This window comes from Colletotrichum chrysophilum, assembly GCF_026319265.1.
Source record: "Colletotrichum chrysophilum strain AFK26 chromosome Unknown scaffold_121, whole genome shotgun sequence".
Classification (NCBI taxonomy): domain Eukaryota; kingdom Fungi; phylum Ascomycota; class Sordariomycetes; order Glomerellales; family Glomerellaceae; genus Colletotrichum; species Colletotrichum chrysophilum.
The window spans coordinates 23,868-40,476 of NW_026517408.1; the positions used below are offsets into that span (position 1 = coordinate 23,868).

The following is a 16,609-nucleotide window of genomic DNA, read 5'->3' on the forward strand; positions in this document are numbered from 1 at the left end:
GTTCACGTGGAGAACCCTTTGCTTTAAGCTAGATATTTAAAACAGACAGTCCTGTCGATTGCTGGGAGCATTCGACACTCATAACAGCCATTCACAAAGTTGCGAAGATGTCAGTTAATCATTTTTCGGACCTCGTCCCGGACGTCTTTATGGCGTCTACTCCAACCGAGAAACCTATTCACTATATCGTTGCCGGATTCCTTCTCTTGTTGGTTTTCTACACAGTTGCCGGTTATGACCAAAGCCTCCCAGAAGTCAACCCTCGCAAGGCACTTGAGGTTACCAACAGGCGTCGTATGAACGATTTCATTCACAATGGGAAACAACTCATGATTCAGGCTAAAGCGACCTTTGGGAAAAATCCATATAGGGTACTCTCTGAATGGGGCAGTCTTGTGGTGCTTCCTGCGGACTATCTCCCGGAGCTTCGAAACGACCCGCGCTTAGACTTCATGGCCCCATCCAACGATGTAAGTATTCTTGGCTCTGCAATGTACACAGCTAATTTGAATAGGACGGGCACGGCTATATCCCGGGTTTTGATCCATTTACGGCGAAAGAGGGCCATCCACAAATGGTGACAAAGTATCTGACTAAAGCCCTCAGTTAGTATGATCTTTACCTGTCGTAGATGTGCTGATGCTGACGTTCATAATCTTCTCAGCCAAGCTGACCAAGCCCATTTCCGACGAAGCCACCATTGTTCTGCGCCAGGTCATGACTGATGCAACCGGTAATCCAAACCCCAGCCCTTTGACAAGATTCTGCAACATTTCTGATGATAACTATTAGATTGGCATGATTTCGTACCCCGAGAGGAGATCATCCAAATTGTTTCACGTCTATCCACCAGAGTCTTTATGGGAGAAGAGCTCTGTCGCGATGAAGAGTGGTTGAGAGCTTGTGCCGACTACACTGTCACTGCATTTGGCGTCGGGTATCAACTCGGACAGTATCCCAGATGGTCCCGGCCATTGATTCACTGGTTCCTTCCCTCGTGCTGGGAAGTCCGCCGGCTATTATCCCACGCACGTCAGGTCTTGAAGCCCCACATCGAGAAACGAAACGCCAAAAAGGCACAAGCTGTCGCATCCGGTGATACAACTGCAACCTTCGACGATGCGATTGAGTGGTTCAGTCAAATATTCAAGGACAACTATGACCCAGCTACCCAGCAGATTACCCTTTCCCTGGTCGCGATTCATACGACAAGTGACCTGCTTCAACAGACGATGGTGGATCTGGCTCAACATCCAGAGCTTTTCCAGCCTCTGCGCGAGGAACTTGTGCGTGTGTTGGGCACCGAGGGGTTGAAGAAGTCGGCACTTAACAACCTGAAGCTTATGGACAGCGTACTGAAGGAGTCGCAAAGACTCAAGCCTGCATTACTCTGTAAGCTTAAAGTTCTCATAAAACCTCATCAAGTCTACCACGCAGAGTGCTGATAATGTGATTGGCAGGTACATGGCGTCGTTTGGCCACTGAGAATATCGAGCTCTCCAGCGGTTTCGTCATCCGCAAGGGGCAGCGCGTGATCATCAACAACACACATATGTGGGACGACGAGTGGTATGATAGTCCGGAACAATACGACGGGTACCGCTTCCTGCGCATGCGAAACACCGATGAGGAGAAGCATGCCCATCTCGTGAGCGCCAGCCCAAAGCATACCGCGTTTGGCTACGGCCAGCATGCCTGTCCAGGCAGGTTCTTCGCTGCGAACGAACTCAAAATTGCCCTGGCCCATCTGTTGCTCAAATACGACTGGAAGTTGGCGGATGAGACGAGAGACCCGACGCCTGTGCCCTTTGGCATGGCGTTATTGCCGGACCCAAACGTCAAGTTCCTGATTCGGAGACGCAAGGAAGAAATCGATTTGAATTTGCTCGAATGCTGAATGTGGGATTGAAACCAAGACGATTCTACGCACCCAACTTTGTAACTTACATTTGAAGGCACTGCCGTCCAGGCTGGAAGGCTACCTCGGGAGCAATGGGCAATTCGAAAGCAGTGACCTAACGATGTCAACTAAGTGGGATGATAAGTCACTTAAGCTGTCTACTAGGTACTCAATCAAGACCAGTCTCCAACCACCGCCTTCGGAATCCGGAAGCGCTCGCTCATAGTGACCCAAGCGGCCACAAAAAGCAAGATTCTAAACGCTTTTACATCGGCCTTGTCCCCGAAACCTCTATCTAAAGCTTCCTTGACCTGCGCGTAATCTACGAACCCCAGGTTTTCCACCTTGTCTTGCGTAAGTGTCTTCTCTAACATTTGGTGCAACGGCCCGCCCTTGGGCCACACAATCGGTGCAGTGAACGGGTGCTTCTGCCTCTCGTAGAGCTCCTTCAGGATGAAGGGCTTGGCCGCTTGTCTCAGAATCCACTTCTCAGTGAGAGCCTGCGACGCGACGCCGATGCCCTCCCACCACGGTCCTTGGTGGCGCTCGGGCGGGATCTTGTCGGGCGTGTACGCCATCTTCAGACTCGGCGGCAAGTTGTTGATGTACTCTGTCAGCTTGTGGTCGAGGAACGGTGTGCGGGCCTCGACGCTGTGGGACATCTCTGTCAAGTCGCCAAGGCAGCTGAGAAGGACGTTTGGCAGGGGCCCTTTGCTATAGATGTATTGCGCCGTGTGAAGGGGGTGCCATTTCTTTTGCATCTTTTCGTGGATGGCTGGCTTGAAAGATTTGACGATGACGTCTTTACAGTCAAGGTCTGTCCATCTGTCGTTTTCTCTCACCCAAGGAGAGAAGATGTCGATGCTCGGGTGCCATGCGAGGATACACGGGGGTAAAAGTGTGTCATTGACCTTCTTCATCGCAGGTGTAGACTCCCAACCGTGTTCGAAGGCTCCGGCGCGGGGGATGAGCAGCTTAATGTCCCGCTCAGTGGATCTTTGCATATTCTGACGAAGTTCCGAGTCGATTACCAGAGGTGAGCTTGGCATCGACAAGTCTGGCTCGCGTAGATAATCCGGTGGGAAAAAGGCGTATCCAGCAAAGTGCTCATCAGCACCTTCACCGGTCAAAACCACTTTGACACCGTTCTCGTTTGGAAGCGACGATAAGGTGAATTTCCCAACGCAGTTCAGATCAAAGTGATGATGTTCACAATGATACGCGCAGTCAGCAAAGTTCTCCGCCAATATGCTCTCGTTGACTTGCGTCTTCTGTATCTGGACACCAAGATGTTGCGCCGTTCTCTCTGCAATGTCTGCGACAAGTCCAATTAGTGGTGGTTGGGTTGCGAGGCTAGTGGGGTACATACCAGACTCATCAAAGCCCGACTCTTTAGGAAACTGAATAGTGAAGCAACTAATTCGACTGGTCGCATCCTTGTTGCCAATCTTGATACCTTCGTCTCTTACAAGGTGAGTGACGATACCTGCTACCAGGGATGAGTCGATGCCGCCTGAGAGATAGATACCGATCGGCACGTCAGCGCGAAGTCTGAGACGAATAGCCTCCGTAAGCCTCTCACGAAGCTCAAGGACCATCTCATCCACGCTCCTCGTCTCGCCCTCCGTCTGTTCACGCGTTAGCAGGAGTCGCCCAAAGTGTCACCCATTGAATTTACCTTGTCTTTGTAATCCGCATCCCAGTACTGATGTATTTGCATCACACCATCTTTCAAAATCTCCATCCAGTGTCCTGGTGGTACTTTCTTCACACCCTTGAACAACGATCGGCCATCTTGCATCCATCCGCCGTCAACAATGGCACCCACATCCCATTGAGGTTTCCACCCCAAGGGAAGGAATGCCTTGGCCTCAGGCGCGACGATCAACTTGTCTGTCCCATCTTCCTGGCGGACAATGGTCCACAACAGAGGCTTGATACCGAACCTATCACGGCCTAAGATAACCTTGCCAGCTGCCTCATCGTACAGCACAAAGGCGAACTCGCCGCGTAAGTGCTCCAGAAACTGTGGGGCGCCGTAGGCCTTGTACAGTGCCAGGATCACTTCACTATCGCTGTGACCTCTAAACTTGTAGCCCCGCTGTTTGCACTCCTCTCGGATACGATCGTGATCGTAGATCTCCCCGTTGACGATAGCATGGATTGTTTCATCGTCGCTGTGGATAGGCTGGTTGCCGTCGGGCGTCAAGTCATTGATGGCCAATCGGCAATGACCCAGCCCTGACACATGTCAGCTATCATGACAAGCTGTCAAACATTCACATCATTGCACTGACCGATGAACCCATCCTCACTGACCCAGACCCCCTGCGCGTCTGGTCCTCGGTGAGAGATCGCTTCGAGGCTCTTGCTCAACTGCTCCCTGAGATCCTGAGTCGCCTTGACTTTTCCGTTGGCGTGCGCTTCTGCCGCACCATTGGTGCCGCTGGCATATCCGTTCAGGGCTTCGGTGTGGAAGTGCTGCCCCGGTCGGAGAGTGAGACAGGCCGAGATACCGCACATTTTGGCGAATGTTTGATCAGCGATGCAACTTTCGTGAAGATGACTGAGTCAAGAACGGTCCGGGCTGTTGCTCCGTGCGTTGTTCAGAGATGACCGATTGTAGCAATAGCACCTACAGCTCTGAGCCGTCGTATATCAATGACAGGTGTCCCGACTCCGGCGCGGGCCGTGGGGCTGAGACTTTCGGGGTGTGTGGAGATGGGTCCGGGCGGATGGGCCCGATGTGGATCTATCCCGTCGGGCCGGGGCCAAATGGGGAAGGGCCGGGACTGAGAAGCTTAAAATCTGGGGTTTGCCAGACTTGACTTCTGCATGAAAAGCCCCATACGCGCTAACTGTTGGGCGTTGTTATGCGATTAAGTAGATTCCAAGGACATGTGCAGCGAGAGTTGGCCAGCACGTCAGTCGTGGACCAAGGCTCGATATGAGGATTGCCGCCGTGATCTTTCCTGTTTAATCAATAATGGAAAGTATAACAATCTTATGACTCGAGTCTCCGCTCTCCATTGCTTTGAATGACCCAAAACAGCGATTGATTTCCCGCGAAGCAATGTGTCGGATTCTCACGTATCGGGCGGGACGCAAAGCTTGTATTGCTTGTTGCTGAAAGGATGGCTCATGATGAGCATGACTAGTGCTCCTTGCGCAAAACCTCACGTTAATCCGTAGTGACGATGACAAAATGACTTTCGAAAGCGATGATTCGCAGGCGCAATTGGGCTGAGTTCGATGCAACGTTAATTATTCAACTAATTAAGAGTTACTGCAGCGCAAGGCCTCGTAGAGTCCTTGTTTGGGTGTCCTCAAGCAGCCCTCAGCATAGCAAGAACACCAGCCCAGGTCTCGCGAACAGTAGCCTGGATCTGACTGGCAGGGAGAGAGAATCCGTAAGTTCCCCTATCCCGCAACTCCAGGGTGTATGTGTACTTCGACTTGCCAACACCGTGGATGTAGTCGGTGCTGTCGCCCGTAGTGGCGTACAGAGCACGGCAAGCGTTTCCAATCGTGTAAGAAGTGCCGGAAACGGCCCGAATACCGGTGGCACCGATCTGCGCCATGGCCTGCAAAGCAGCGTCATCTGGAGCGACGTAGCTGCAGTCATATCCGTATGCTGCGATCAATCATGTCAGTGATATACTCCAATTGAAGAAGGTCAAGGGTCGTACGCCAAAGAATGTACTGTCCGTAGGAGTGGAAGTCGATGTAGAATTGAATGCCCCTGCTGGCGCTCAGCGAATCGACTTGAGCCTTTAGGCCCCTGATCTCGGGTGTGTCCGCGGCGGCAGCGCCCTTGTAGGTCTCGGAGCAGGGGTTGGTAGATGCGCCGCCAGTGAGTTCCCACTTGTAGGGCCAGTTGCGGTTGGGGTCACGACCAACGCAGCTGCTGCCGGACTGGGTCTGACGGTTCTTACGCCACAGACGGTCGGTGCTTTGGGTGTAAACGAAGCCATCGGGGTTGACGACTGGAGTGATGTAGCTTCAATTGTATGTGAGTCGATGCCTTTGCCCACATCATGCGCTGAGAAACACTTGAAGGTTGCCACTTACAAGTCAAACTTGTCGACCAGAGCCTTGACAGCAGAGTCGGTGGAGTACTTCGTCAGGAGTTGGAAGGCCATATACTCGGTGGTCTACTGTCGCGTTAGAATCATACAGATGAGTTCTGAGGGGGGCTATGTTACCATGGTGCTGATCCACTCGCGAGCGTGGACTGTGCCGTGGAAGATGACGGCCGGCTTGGAACCCTTGCCTCCGCTGCCCCAGATGTGGATGCCCGTGAGAGCACGACCCTGGACGGAAGTTCCAACAGTGACAATTTCGGACTGGCTAGGGAAGCCTCCTTGAAGGTCTCTAAGGAACTGAAGGTGGTCGGCATAGCTGTGGTAGGCGGTGAACCACGTCTCGCTAGGAACTTTGAGAAGATTGAGGTTAGCTATGGGCGACAAACCGAGAACACGGAGAACCATTTTTCAGATCGCTATGAAAACGTGAATATACCAGCATAGACTGTAGCAGTCTCCTCCTCAGCGAACGCGGCACCGATGTTCTCGACGAGAACCGTCGTGTTGACTGCAAGCTGGGAGATGGCATCGATATTCTCAGGAGACGCGACAACGTCCAGCTTCTCCTTAGACCCGGGGTTCAGAATGGCAGCCGCCAGCTCGCTGATCTGATCAGCAACACCCTCTGCGTCCTCAGGAAGAGTAATGCGAAGGCCCTTGAAGCCGTTGTAGTCAACCTTGGTTGACTTGGGCACCACAGTGGCCAAGGCCAGGGTGAAAAACCCAGCCGCCGATAGGATGGAAGCCTTCATGGTGAGGTAGGATATTGAAGACGTCGACGATGCACTGAAAATGGCTCCGGGAGCCAAGATCAAGCTTGGCAAAAGGTCGCGACTTTGGGGCTTAGCACCAAGAGTAAGGAAGGCTTTGCCGAAGGATCTCGCCGCTGAGAGGACCCCATTTTATAAGCATGAGAACGAGTGACTGAATGCTGCGTCTTCCTCTACATTGTTCCGTCACAATCTAGAGCACTGAGAAGAAACTCCCTCGCCAAACTGCGGAAGTGACAGGCTAAAGCGGTAGGTGATATTCCAGCTGGGGCATGCGCGGGGAGTTTGATGCGACTTCACCCGCCGCCAAGAGAGAGCCAAGAGGGAAATCGCATGTCTTGGCAATCTACCTTGCCAGAAAAGGAAGTTCCCTGCCCCCAACTTCGGCAGAGCCCAAGATATTGGGTAGGTGCCTCCTGCTGTTCTTAAAAACAACTCGGTTCGCTTACGGAAGGTGAGTCTCGCTGAACGATATGAGAGAGGGCAGCCATTAAGGTGGTTCTTTTGTTGTCTGGCCACAGCTAGAGGACATGCGATCTGAACTTGGAAGCTGATATCCCACACTGTTAGGATAGTATCAAAAGACAGCATCGGTTTCAAGCCAATCATTTGTTGCCGCTTGTGATTGGTTTCCGTCGCCGCCAACTTCCTTGTCCCGAGACATGCGCGGAAGGCGGGCCGCATCTCGGGAGATGAAGTGGGCAAGTCTCGGCAGCAAGTCCGGCAGAAACCGAGTCATCCATGCAAAACCTTATCAGGCATTTCATTCAAAAGATACCTAGCTTCGAAGACAAGATTGGATTTGGCAATTGTGGCAACCATAACGTCTTTACTGCGACTCGATCTGATTATAATGATTTTCTCTATTATTTTCGTGCATTTCAGTTCGGATCTTCAGAAGTATCCCATTCGTCGCGCAACCATGAGGGAAATAGCAGCAAACAAGACTATACCACTCATGATGCCGAAGAACGCGTTCAAATTCTCGTCTCCGCCCCAAGGCACCTTGACGTTCATACCAAACAGTCCGCATACGACGTTGAGCGGAACGATGATAGTCGCAATCACAGTGACACGACTCAAGAAGTCGTTGGTCCGGTTGCCCATATCGATATTATCGATGGAGAGTTGGGCTAGGTAGTTGCTGTGTGACCGTGAGAGCATGGTGTCGAAGTGCACCAGACTGTTCATCATCGTTACCGCATGGTCTTGGATATCGCTGAGGTACAAGGCGATGTCCATGCGTGGGGTGACATCGTAGTCTTCGGTGCACCGCTTGGTGAATGCGCGCAGGACATCTGCTTTGCCGCCGAGCAGACGCATCAGACTCATGACGTTCTTCCTAGTCAGCCCAATGCGGCGCAGGAACACCTGGTTGTCTTCGGGGCGCGTGATGAAGACTTGGTCTTCAATTGCGTCTGCCTCGTGCTCGATTTGGTTGATGCCTGGGCCGAATGAGTCGACGATGTCATCACTGGGACAGAGTTAGTCATGACCAAGACAGGGGTATACGCTGTTTCTGGGATGGTCCTTACATCAATGCGTAGCAGATCCAGTCACTGCTCAGCGACACCTGTTCCTTCAATTGCGAAATGCGGAAACGGACCCGAGAAGCGTGAGAGTTTGGCGTAAAGCTGAAGCTGATGATCCCCTCTCGAAACACCACGACGTACACGTTGAAGGGATGATAGTCAACTCCATGACCATCAGGCTCATCCACGGTCGCAAAAGACCTGAAGCAAGCGAAATAGTACGACGGAAACAACTCAATCTTCTCCCGGCTTTCCTGGTGAATGATGTCCTCAATAGTGAGAGGGTGGATACCAAACGCCTTGCAGATGGTCCAAGCCTCGGAGCCAGTGGGGTTGTTCATGTTGAGCCACCACACTCCATCAGGCTCCTCATCTGGGAAGTCGAACAAGGTCCGGATATTTTCACCGGGCAGGACGAGATCCCCAAACTGCGCAGCGTGGATGGTCGACTCCAGAGCAGACGAGAAGAAGTTGAATCGGCTCTGCTCGGGGTGCTGCTCACTGACACGGACGTGGACATTGCTCACAGCATCCGCCTTCTCCTGAGAGATGGAGACCCGTTCAGTAACGACATCGATGAAATCGCCGTCCGCAGTGAACATGGGTGAGCTATGCGGCATCGCGCTGTCGGGCAGGTTCGCAAATTCCGTGCTGTCAGGCCGCTCTCCATCCTCCGCATGGGCCAGCGTCTCGAGGTAGTCGAAGTCGATGTACAACCTATCCTTGGGGTGCACCTGGTCCCGCGAGTGCGTGCCGTCAACCTCCGTCGTTGCCAAGCCCAGCGAGTTGCGGTGGCCACATGTGTTGTGTGAGCGGCTGTGGCAGCTCCGGCTACTGCCAAGAGGCTTGTCTGGGACACCTTCGTAGCCGTCTTCGTCCTCGCTATCGCTGTCCGGCCGGTGCTCCTGGCCGCGGCGACGTGCTGCGGCGAACGCCTTGACCGAGTTCGGTGGCGAGACCGTGCGCCTGGTTGAGTCAAAGGTCGGACGGCGGCTTAGGGGTTGCATCGACGGCGAGCCGAGGAAGGCGTCGAGAATGTCCTCGCGGGTGGAGGCGTGGTCGGCGCTTCTATCGCAAGGGCGTGGGCTGGGTCCAGCTTGGCGAGCACTCAGAGGGGAGAGGGGAGCGGATGCGTCGTGAGCCCGGATGGGCTTGGTCGTCTCTTTCTCGGGCATGTTGGAAGATTGAGGATTGGTAGATTAGATCCGAAGGTAGGTTGGATGGGCTAGGTGTTGTTGGGGGACCATTCTCTTTCGAGATGGCACACATGTAGTGTAAGTTCGATGAAGCAATCTGGTGAGAGGATCTTGAAGCTCCTTATGGTGGTTGACGAGAAACGTGTGCCATTCTCAAAAGGTTGTTCAGAAAGACAGAAGAGCGGTCGGAGATGATTGTTGTATGCCAATAGGTCTCTGCGGTTCACCTTCTCATCTGGTGTCGTCTCATGGTCGACCGGTTGATATAGTTGCGACTTGGCAAAAGTCCAATAAGGCAATCGACGGTGTTTTGCATGGATTCAGATAATGTGGTAAGGATGGATGCTGAAGAAAACAAAGACAGTGATGGCGATGTCGAGGAGAGATTAAAAAGCTGCCCGACCGAACGGGTGTCTTGAACTAATATTTTAGCACAGCCTCAAAAGCGGCGGAGTCAGGTTAAGGTTTTCAGACATCGGTCCAATACCTCACCGCGCAAGGGACTATCACAATCGCAACCTGGGGAAAATCCGGTCAATCGAAACCCCTGTCGAGCCTGTGAACCCCCAAAACACGGTGGCGTGCAGCCCAGGCAGACTGTAGCGTGAGGGAATTTCGTGCCGGCGGAGGAAACACGGCCCCCAATCCTGGGATCTGAAGAAGCCCGATTTCTTCACAGATTACACGACGACGCCTCGCCTCAAGAAAATCGAGCTTAAGCCACTTCCAGCCAAGCTTCCGTCCCCCATTCTTGCGGGCTTCTCACATGTAACACGGAACTAATCCCATCTTCTGACTCGGCTGCCTCCTCCGCACAACCACAGCCCCCGGCTCCTCTTCCCCCAACCAGTCGACGGGTAAGATCAGCGACGCAGCACTCAAATGCCTCATAGCAACAAAACCGCGCAGCGGGCGCTCGCGATGTTGCGGCATAACGCATCTTCCTCGAAGGATCCATCAGCGCCCCCACGAACACATCTCATGACCTCTATTTACAGATAAGAAGTTCACGTTTTTATTTTGAAAGGGTGAAAGTAATGCCTCAGTTCGCGCGTCTGGGCATAATCTGCACCACACACAGCTGAGACGGTTAGGCGGCTGTGACGGCAAACGCTCTGGAAGCTAGAAGTTAGACTTTTACATCGTCATCACCAAGTCTGGGGGAGAACACGCGACCGTATTCTGCAGCTAAGTAGCTGGCCTATGTATCGCACGTGGAAAGTCGGTGCGGACAGGCTGCCCATCTCACCGCCTCCCACGTGTTTGGGACATAGTGCGAAGCCGGTCGCACCCGAAAGACTGGGAGAACAATCGATTCTCTTTCGACAACACGTTGATTTGCGACTAACACAGCGCGATTCGAGGTGCTATCTCAGGGCCGCCCGAACTTCGTTCTCGCAGCGCACGTGCATCAGGAACACTGGCTACACTTGGCCCACGACTCCAAGATGCGCTCAGACCGTCGCCTTCAACCGAAGCTTCGAAATTGCGCTGAAAACTCATCATCGGCTTTTTTTTGTCTTTCATTCTCACCTCACGGACTGCAGTATTCAGATGACGATCAAACTGAAATGACATAACCGATACACAGTTCTAACTGACAATTCAATGATTCGTCTTTCTACCTCTTTCATCATATGCTATTAATGGCAGCAAAACGCCGCAAACTTCGCAAACTCATCGTCTTCCAGAAGCTGGTCCATCTCATCAGCAAACAGACTGACGAGCAGCTCGATGCCACCGTGACTCTTCATTGGCAGTACCATGCAAAGTCTAAAGTTGGCGTTGAACGCATCCATCAGCGGACGCAGCGACTCAGGCTTGCCGTCGTTGTCGAAGATGTCCGCCCCGAAATTGATCTTGTCCAGCGGCAGAAGCAGCACCGACGTAATCATGACATCGAAGCCGTCCAGCCGCGTGAATGCGTGCTTCAGCTTGGTGTAGTCCGGAACTTCCCTCATAAGAGTGAATGCATCCTTCACAAGCCCTGGGTTCACCTTGGCGGCCTGGGCGCGCACCTTCAAAGCCACATCGCGAAGGCTTGTTGTGGGTGCCGCGAGGTCGACCACCGGCATGGGCACCTTATTGACGATAACGAGATTCCCAGCGTAAGATGACGGAAGAGCGGGATCGAAATCTGTGCGGCCGTCCACCGGTGACTCGAGGTAAGACACCTCATCTGGTGGGGTAGACTGCCCGGCGGCAATAGCTGCACGGTATCTCGCCTTCATCAGGGCCCGCCAGAAAAGTGCCAGCAGGGCATCGTTGGCCGACAAGCCCGAGCCGTCGTTAACATCGGAAAGCACCTCCCGCTTCAGTGCATTGAAATTCTCAGGCGAGATGTAGAAGATACTCGACTCCATCGTTCGCGTCGGCGCCGGAGGTGGGGCCGCATGTTCCGCCGCATCATCCTCCGCATCCGGGGGCTGAAAGCCGAGGAAGCCCCACGTGTCGCGCGGGATCTCCGCAACTGGCTTGGCTGGGGATTTGCTCCACAACCTTTCCAGCAGGGTCCGGTCGAAACTTTCTGGAGCAACCCAGTCGCAGACGTTGCTGTCTGGGTTTCCCAAGTTTCGACAGTGCTCTGCCCAGGCTCTCATCGCGGTGACCATGCCGGTCGCATCGCTGGCAGAGTGATGGAATCCCGTCGCGAGGATGCAGCCACCGTTGACGAAATTGGCCTGGGCCAAGAACACATCTGCACCGCCAGAAAGATCCGGCACGAACGGCGCGGAGAGGACGAGCTCGTCGTCAAAGGCCGAGAACTCGAAGCCTGCGTCGCGGAGGTCTTCAAAGTCGGGCAAGACCTCCGAGAGGTCCTTGAAGACGAGTTGTCTCGGGGGATTAGTCCTGCCGCCGGACCCTGAGGGATCATATGAGACCACTATGTGTCCCGGCCTCCAGCCCGGCTCGCGTTCATCTCTCAGGAAAATGCGACCATCCAGGAACGGAAACTGGCAAAGCGTGCCTTGGAGCCCGGCTTGCAGATGCGCAAAGGCCTTCTGGAAGGTGACTTTGGGTTGCAGTGGGAGGTAGACGATGAATTTGATGTAAACTCGTGGGGGAATCAGGTCGAAGACGCTTAGTTGTGTGGCCACGGTGCTAGTTGTCTTATTGGCCGCGTTGACGCCAATATGCGTGGATGTCGTGGCATACGTGTTGGTCGCCATTGTGACAAATCTGATGGTATCCAATGCAGGATTTCAATGTCGGCCCTTGTTAAGATCACTGAGAGTATGCGTGTCGTATTTCACGTACCGCTGTCATAGCTAACAAATACTGGTCTCCTCTTTCTGCCCCGTCTAGCAGAATGCCGCGGACTGGTCAGAGCTTGACCCGGGATGACCCAAGTCGGGGCCGGAGCTGACCGAAAAAGGAAATCGTATTGCAGAGCATCGTGCCAATGCTCCTAGACAAACACGGGAACCGTGACATGTCTCCTTGAGAAGTTTCATTACAGGCTAGAATTAGGGACGAGAACGTATGTCGCGAGCCATTGCATCCGTTCAATTTGAGTGATGCGTTCAAAATGACTGAAGCAGCCTGACTAAAAATGTAGCAAACTAGTGACGATGATTACAGTGACGCTGAATTCTAAAAGAACGCTGAAATCAAATTGAAATGAGGCCTTGGCAAAGCACCCAACCGCATCATGCTTGCTTCTGTGGCCACTTCGTCCGCTTCACCGCTCTGGCGTAGAAATTCAAAGGTCGCACAACAATGAACTCTGGATCATACACCACTGCCTCCGTCGATGCATCCTCAAAATGATACCGATGAACCAATTTCGCCATGGCGCTCTTCACCTCCAGCAATGCGAGATTGTACCCCACACAGCCCCGAGTACCTGCCGCAAAAGGCGTATATGCCATCTTGTGCCTCCCCTTTACACCCTCGGTCTCCCACCGGTCGGGGTCAAACCGGGTAGGGTTATCCCAATGGGCTGCGTTCTTGTGAATAGATGGAAATGTGGGGATGACGACGGCGCCCTTGGGCAGAAAATATCCGCCCGGCAAGACAACATCCTCCTTTGCGTTGCGCGCCGTCTGGAAAGACGGGTTGTGCATCCGCTGCGTTTCCTTGACAAACTTATCCAAGAACGGCATCTCGGTCAGCTCGTCGTATGACCACTCTTTCCCCGCCTCTGCTCCATTGTCGACGAGCTCCTGAAGCAGACGCTCTTGGTTTCCGGGATACTTGACCAAGGCGTAAACCAGCCATGCCAGCAGGGAGGATGTGGTGACGAATCCCGCTCCGACCAGGATAACGCAATTGCTCAACATAATATCTTCGGGGAGCTTTTCCCCATTGTCGTCAGTTGCGCGCCGTAAATAATCTGCCACGCAAGTCGCGTTGAGCGCCGCATCCTTCATTGGCAGGTCTGGGAAAGTCTCCGCTGGCATGGATTCTTCGATACCTTTGGCAACGCCGTCCCAAAGTAATTGTCGAACGAGGCGAAGCCGCTTCGGGGTGCCGAACGGAAGGTATCCATACCAACTTCCTCGGAGAGATGTCTTCTTCATCAGAGAAAGATACTCGCCGAGCAATCTGATAGTCTCATGGGGTTTTGAATCAATGGAGTCGAAGTGACCCAGATCCATCCCCAGGATCACTTTCCAGATGATCTCGCCAGCCATTTTGAAAGTGTACTGGTACACATTGAAAGCGAGCTCCTTGTCGTCAAGCTCATCAAACACCTTAAAAGACCTATCCACACAGGCCTGCACGATTGGCGTGTAATGACGCACAGCCTTTGGTGTAAGGCTTGGAGGAATGAACTTGTGGGCGAGTTTGAATGCCGGGGCATCACTATCGCAAGTGAAAAGAGCCTCATTGTTGCGCATGTAATACAACGGGTGGCTGGGATCAGAGGTCGTCTTGGTGAAAAATTGGCCTTCGCGGAGAACCTCGCGAGACACGTCCGGGTCATTGGTGAGATAGATCGTGGTTCCCATGTTCACCGTTTTGATGACAGGCCCGTATCTGTCGAACAGGCGGTCATAGTTGCCAAGTGGGTCTGGGTACAGCTCATAGCGGTTTCCAACGTAGGGCAGTGGCTCTGGCCCGGAGGGCTCTCTCACGATCTCCCCGTTGACCCTGATCTGCACTGGAGCATCGCACTTCTCGATGTCATCCAGTGATGTGAGCACATTTCTTCTGTTGTAAAAACAGATAGCTTTTCCTTGGTCAGCGACGAGCTACTGGCTCATTGGGTATGTCACACTTACAATCACAGTCAGACACAGAAAAGACTTTGGCGATGCCTGCCTTGAGCTCCTGCATGCTCTTGATGCTCGGAAGATTCAGGGTATGACATCGCTCAAAAGAGCCGTGGCCAATGGTGAACTGTTGTTGGAACATTGTGATGCAAAGTCGAGGGTTGAGCCTCAACTGACGATGATCTTTGGCTGGGGGAGGCCAAAAAGCTAGGACTGACGATCCGTGACAGTGAATCTTAGTGCATCAAGACTTTTGATCAGTCGTTTACTTTGAGGTCCTGGATATCCTGCGATGCTCAAAATCGTTTGGCTTCCCTACCTGGCTCCTCTTTCTTGCCTCTTTGGGTGATGCGAAGCTGGGATGACCCTGGAAGGCCCCATCGGCGAAAGACAAAACCATCGAGCCGAAGGCCGAAACTGGAATCCCCGCTCGGGCCGGCCCTCAGCTGATGCCACTTTCGGCTACCCGGACCCACTCTTCTAGTCTGGTCTTAGTCCTTTGGCTGGCTCATGGATACAGGATGATGCGATGGGCGAGATACTGCCTGCAGAAGTCTGCTCGATGAGGAAATTTGAACTTCAGAGACTTTGACGGCCAAGCTTTAGGAAGAACGCGGCTCTCCATTGGCAAAGAAATTTGACGATGGACGTGATTACGGAGTCTGAGCTTGCAAAACACTACGAAGTCCACAATCTGTGGGTGTCTATCCGAGGCAAAGGTAACTCATTACGACACTACATCTGACAATAATGTCTGACGACTGCAGTATACGATGTTTCCAGCTACGTGGATGACCATCCGGGTGGTGTCGAAGTGTTGAAAGATGTTGCTGGATCAGACGGTACCGAGAGCTTCGAGTACGTTGGACACTCTGAAGATGCGTACAAAACCCTCGAAAAATTCCAAATTGGCGTACTGGAGGGTGAGGTTAGTTATGAAAATCCAATGTGTTGTGCGAATAGCCAGCTGACATGAGATGCAGACGAACGATGCCGCACCGATCGCTTCTCAAGCATGGGATGTTCATAGAGCGCAACTTCAAAATGCTTCATTGAAGTCAAAGGTGGCTGGCTGGCCCGTAGCCGTGACACTTCTGCTGGCTGCGGGTATCGTCAGCCGGTGGTTGCTCCGGAATCAGCAAGCTTATGAGAAGACAGCATTCATATTTGTATGGAACGTGTCGTCTCCGTTCTGGACAGGAATTTCACTTGCAACGTTGGCAAGCTTGAGTATGTATCTATATTTGTATACTAAGTTTTCTAAGACGCTGGAGTACTACAAGGAGGTTTGGGAGTATCCTTCCTACTTCAGCTGCAAGGCAAACAGGGCGAACATCTGAGAGGCTAGATGAGATGATTTAAATCGATCCAAAACGTACAAGTGGGGCATGACTCGCTCATCCTGGGACAGGTCGTGACCAAGTGTGACTGCGAAGTTAAAACCCGCCGCGTCCCCTATCATTACGATGTGCTGCACACTCCTTGCAATTGTCCAAAGGTATCAATCTCACGATGCACACATACTTCCTCGGGCTAAGTCTCGTCGGCTACGATGCCCTTTGGGGGAGGATGATCCGCAGCGGCGTGGCCGGGTCTGTGGGTTCAGTGAAGAGAACCGGCACCTTTCCGAACGGCGATGTTCTCCGAACCAGCTTCACCGGGATATCTGGCTTTGACCGATTTCTCGTCCCGGCTGTCATCTTCTACAACAACATTCTCGGTAACGGATCATCAGCCGATCGCATGCTGCTCGTCAGTCTCTTCACGACAATGCAAACGGTGTCGCACTGTATGCTAGTTCTGGGATGGGACCAAGGGAAACGGCCGCCTTTGGCAATCCTGTGAGCGTGTGCCATGAAGCGACGAAGAGAAACAAGCCTGCTAATAAATGTACAGAGAGCATCTGT

The 16,609-nt window shown here is 52.9% G+C and overlaps 7 protein-coding genes across 7 annotated transcripts; 2 read left to right on the plus strand and 5 right to left on the minus strand.

The window, feature by feature from the left end:
• Nucleotides 1-452: 452 nt before the first annotated feature.
• On the plus strand, nt 453-792 carry COL26b_010792 (uncharacterized protein; the record flags this gene model as incomplete). Its single annotated transcript, XM_053183478.1, has 3 exons — nt 453-470; nt 515-605; nt 665-792. 3 exons carry the CDS (start codon nt 453-455, stop codon nt 790-792), a joined length of 237 nt encoding a protein of 78 aa, XP_053032544.1.
• Nucleotides 793-1,232: 440 nt separating this feature from the next.
• Nucleotides 1,233-1,897, plus strand: COL26b_010793 (uncharacterized protein; the record flags this gene model as incomplete). The annotated part of the gene is made up of 2 exons (XM_053183479.1): nt 1,233-1,392; nt 1,461-1,897. 2 exons carry the CDS (start codon nt 1,233-1,235, stop codon nt 1,895-1,897), a joined length of 597 nt encoding a protein of 198 aa, XP_053032545.1.
• Nucleotides 1,898-2,073: 176 nt separating this feature from the next.
• Nucleotides 2,074-4,423, minus strand: COL26b_010794 (uncharacterized protein; the record flags this gene model as incomplete). The annotated part of the gene is made up of 4 exons (XM_053183480.1): nt 2,074-3,215; nt 3,270-3,528; nt 3,579-4,141; nt 4,198-4,423. The coding sequence occupies 4 exons, from the start codon at nt 4,421-4,423 to the stop codon at nt 2,074-2,076; spliced, it is 2,190 nt and encodes a 729-aa protein (XP_053032546.1).
• Nucleotides 4,424-5,226: 803 nt separating this feature from the next.
• COL26b_010795 (uncharacterized protein) lies at nt 5,227-6,737 on the minus strand (the record flags this gene model as incomplete). Its single annotated transcript, XM_053183481.1, has 5 exons — nt 5,227-5,534; nt 5,590-5,900; nt 5,972-6,054; nt 6,106-6,335; nt 6,422-6,737. The coding sequence occupies 5 exons, from the start codon at nt 6,735-6,737 to the stop codon at nt 5,227-5,229; spliced, it is 1,248 nt and encodes a 415-aa protein (XP_053032547.1).
• Nucleotides 6,738-7,649: 912 nt separating this feature from the next.
• On the minus strand, nt 7,650-9,462 carry COL26b_010796 (uncharacterized protein; the record flags this gene model as incomplete). Its single annotated transcript, XM_053183482.1, has 2 exons — nt 7,650-8,229; nt 8,291-9,462. 2 exons carry the CDS (start codon nt 9,460-9,462, stop codon nt 7,650-7,652), a joined length of 1,752 nt encoding a protein of 583 aa, XP_053032548.1.
• A 1,664-nt stretch (nt 9,463-11,126) lies between these two features.
• Nucleotides 11,127-12,653, minus strand: COL26b_010797 (uncharacterized protein; the record flags this gene model as incomplete). Its single annotated transcript, XM_053183483.1, has 1 exon — nt 11,127-12,653. The coding sequence occupies one exon, from the start codon at nt 12,651-12,653 to the stop codon at nt 11,127-11,129; it is 1,527 nt and encodes a 508-aa protein (XP_053032549.1).
• A 480-nt stretch (nt 12,654-13,133) lies between these two features.
• Nucleotides 13,134-14,844, minus strand: COL26b_010798 (uncharacterized protein; the record flags this gene model as incomplete). The annotated part of the gene is made up of 2 exons (XM_053183484.1): nt 13,134-14,640; nt 14,726-14,844. 2 exons carry the CDS (start codon nt 14,842-14,844, stop codon nt 13,134-13,136), a joined length of 1,626 nt encoding a protein of 541 aa, XP_053032550.1.
• Between the last annotated feature and the right edge of the window lie 1,765 nt (nt 14,845-16,609).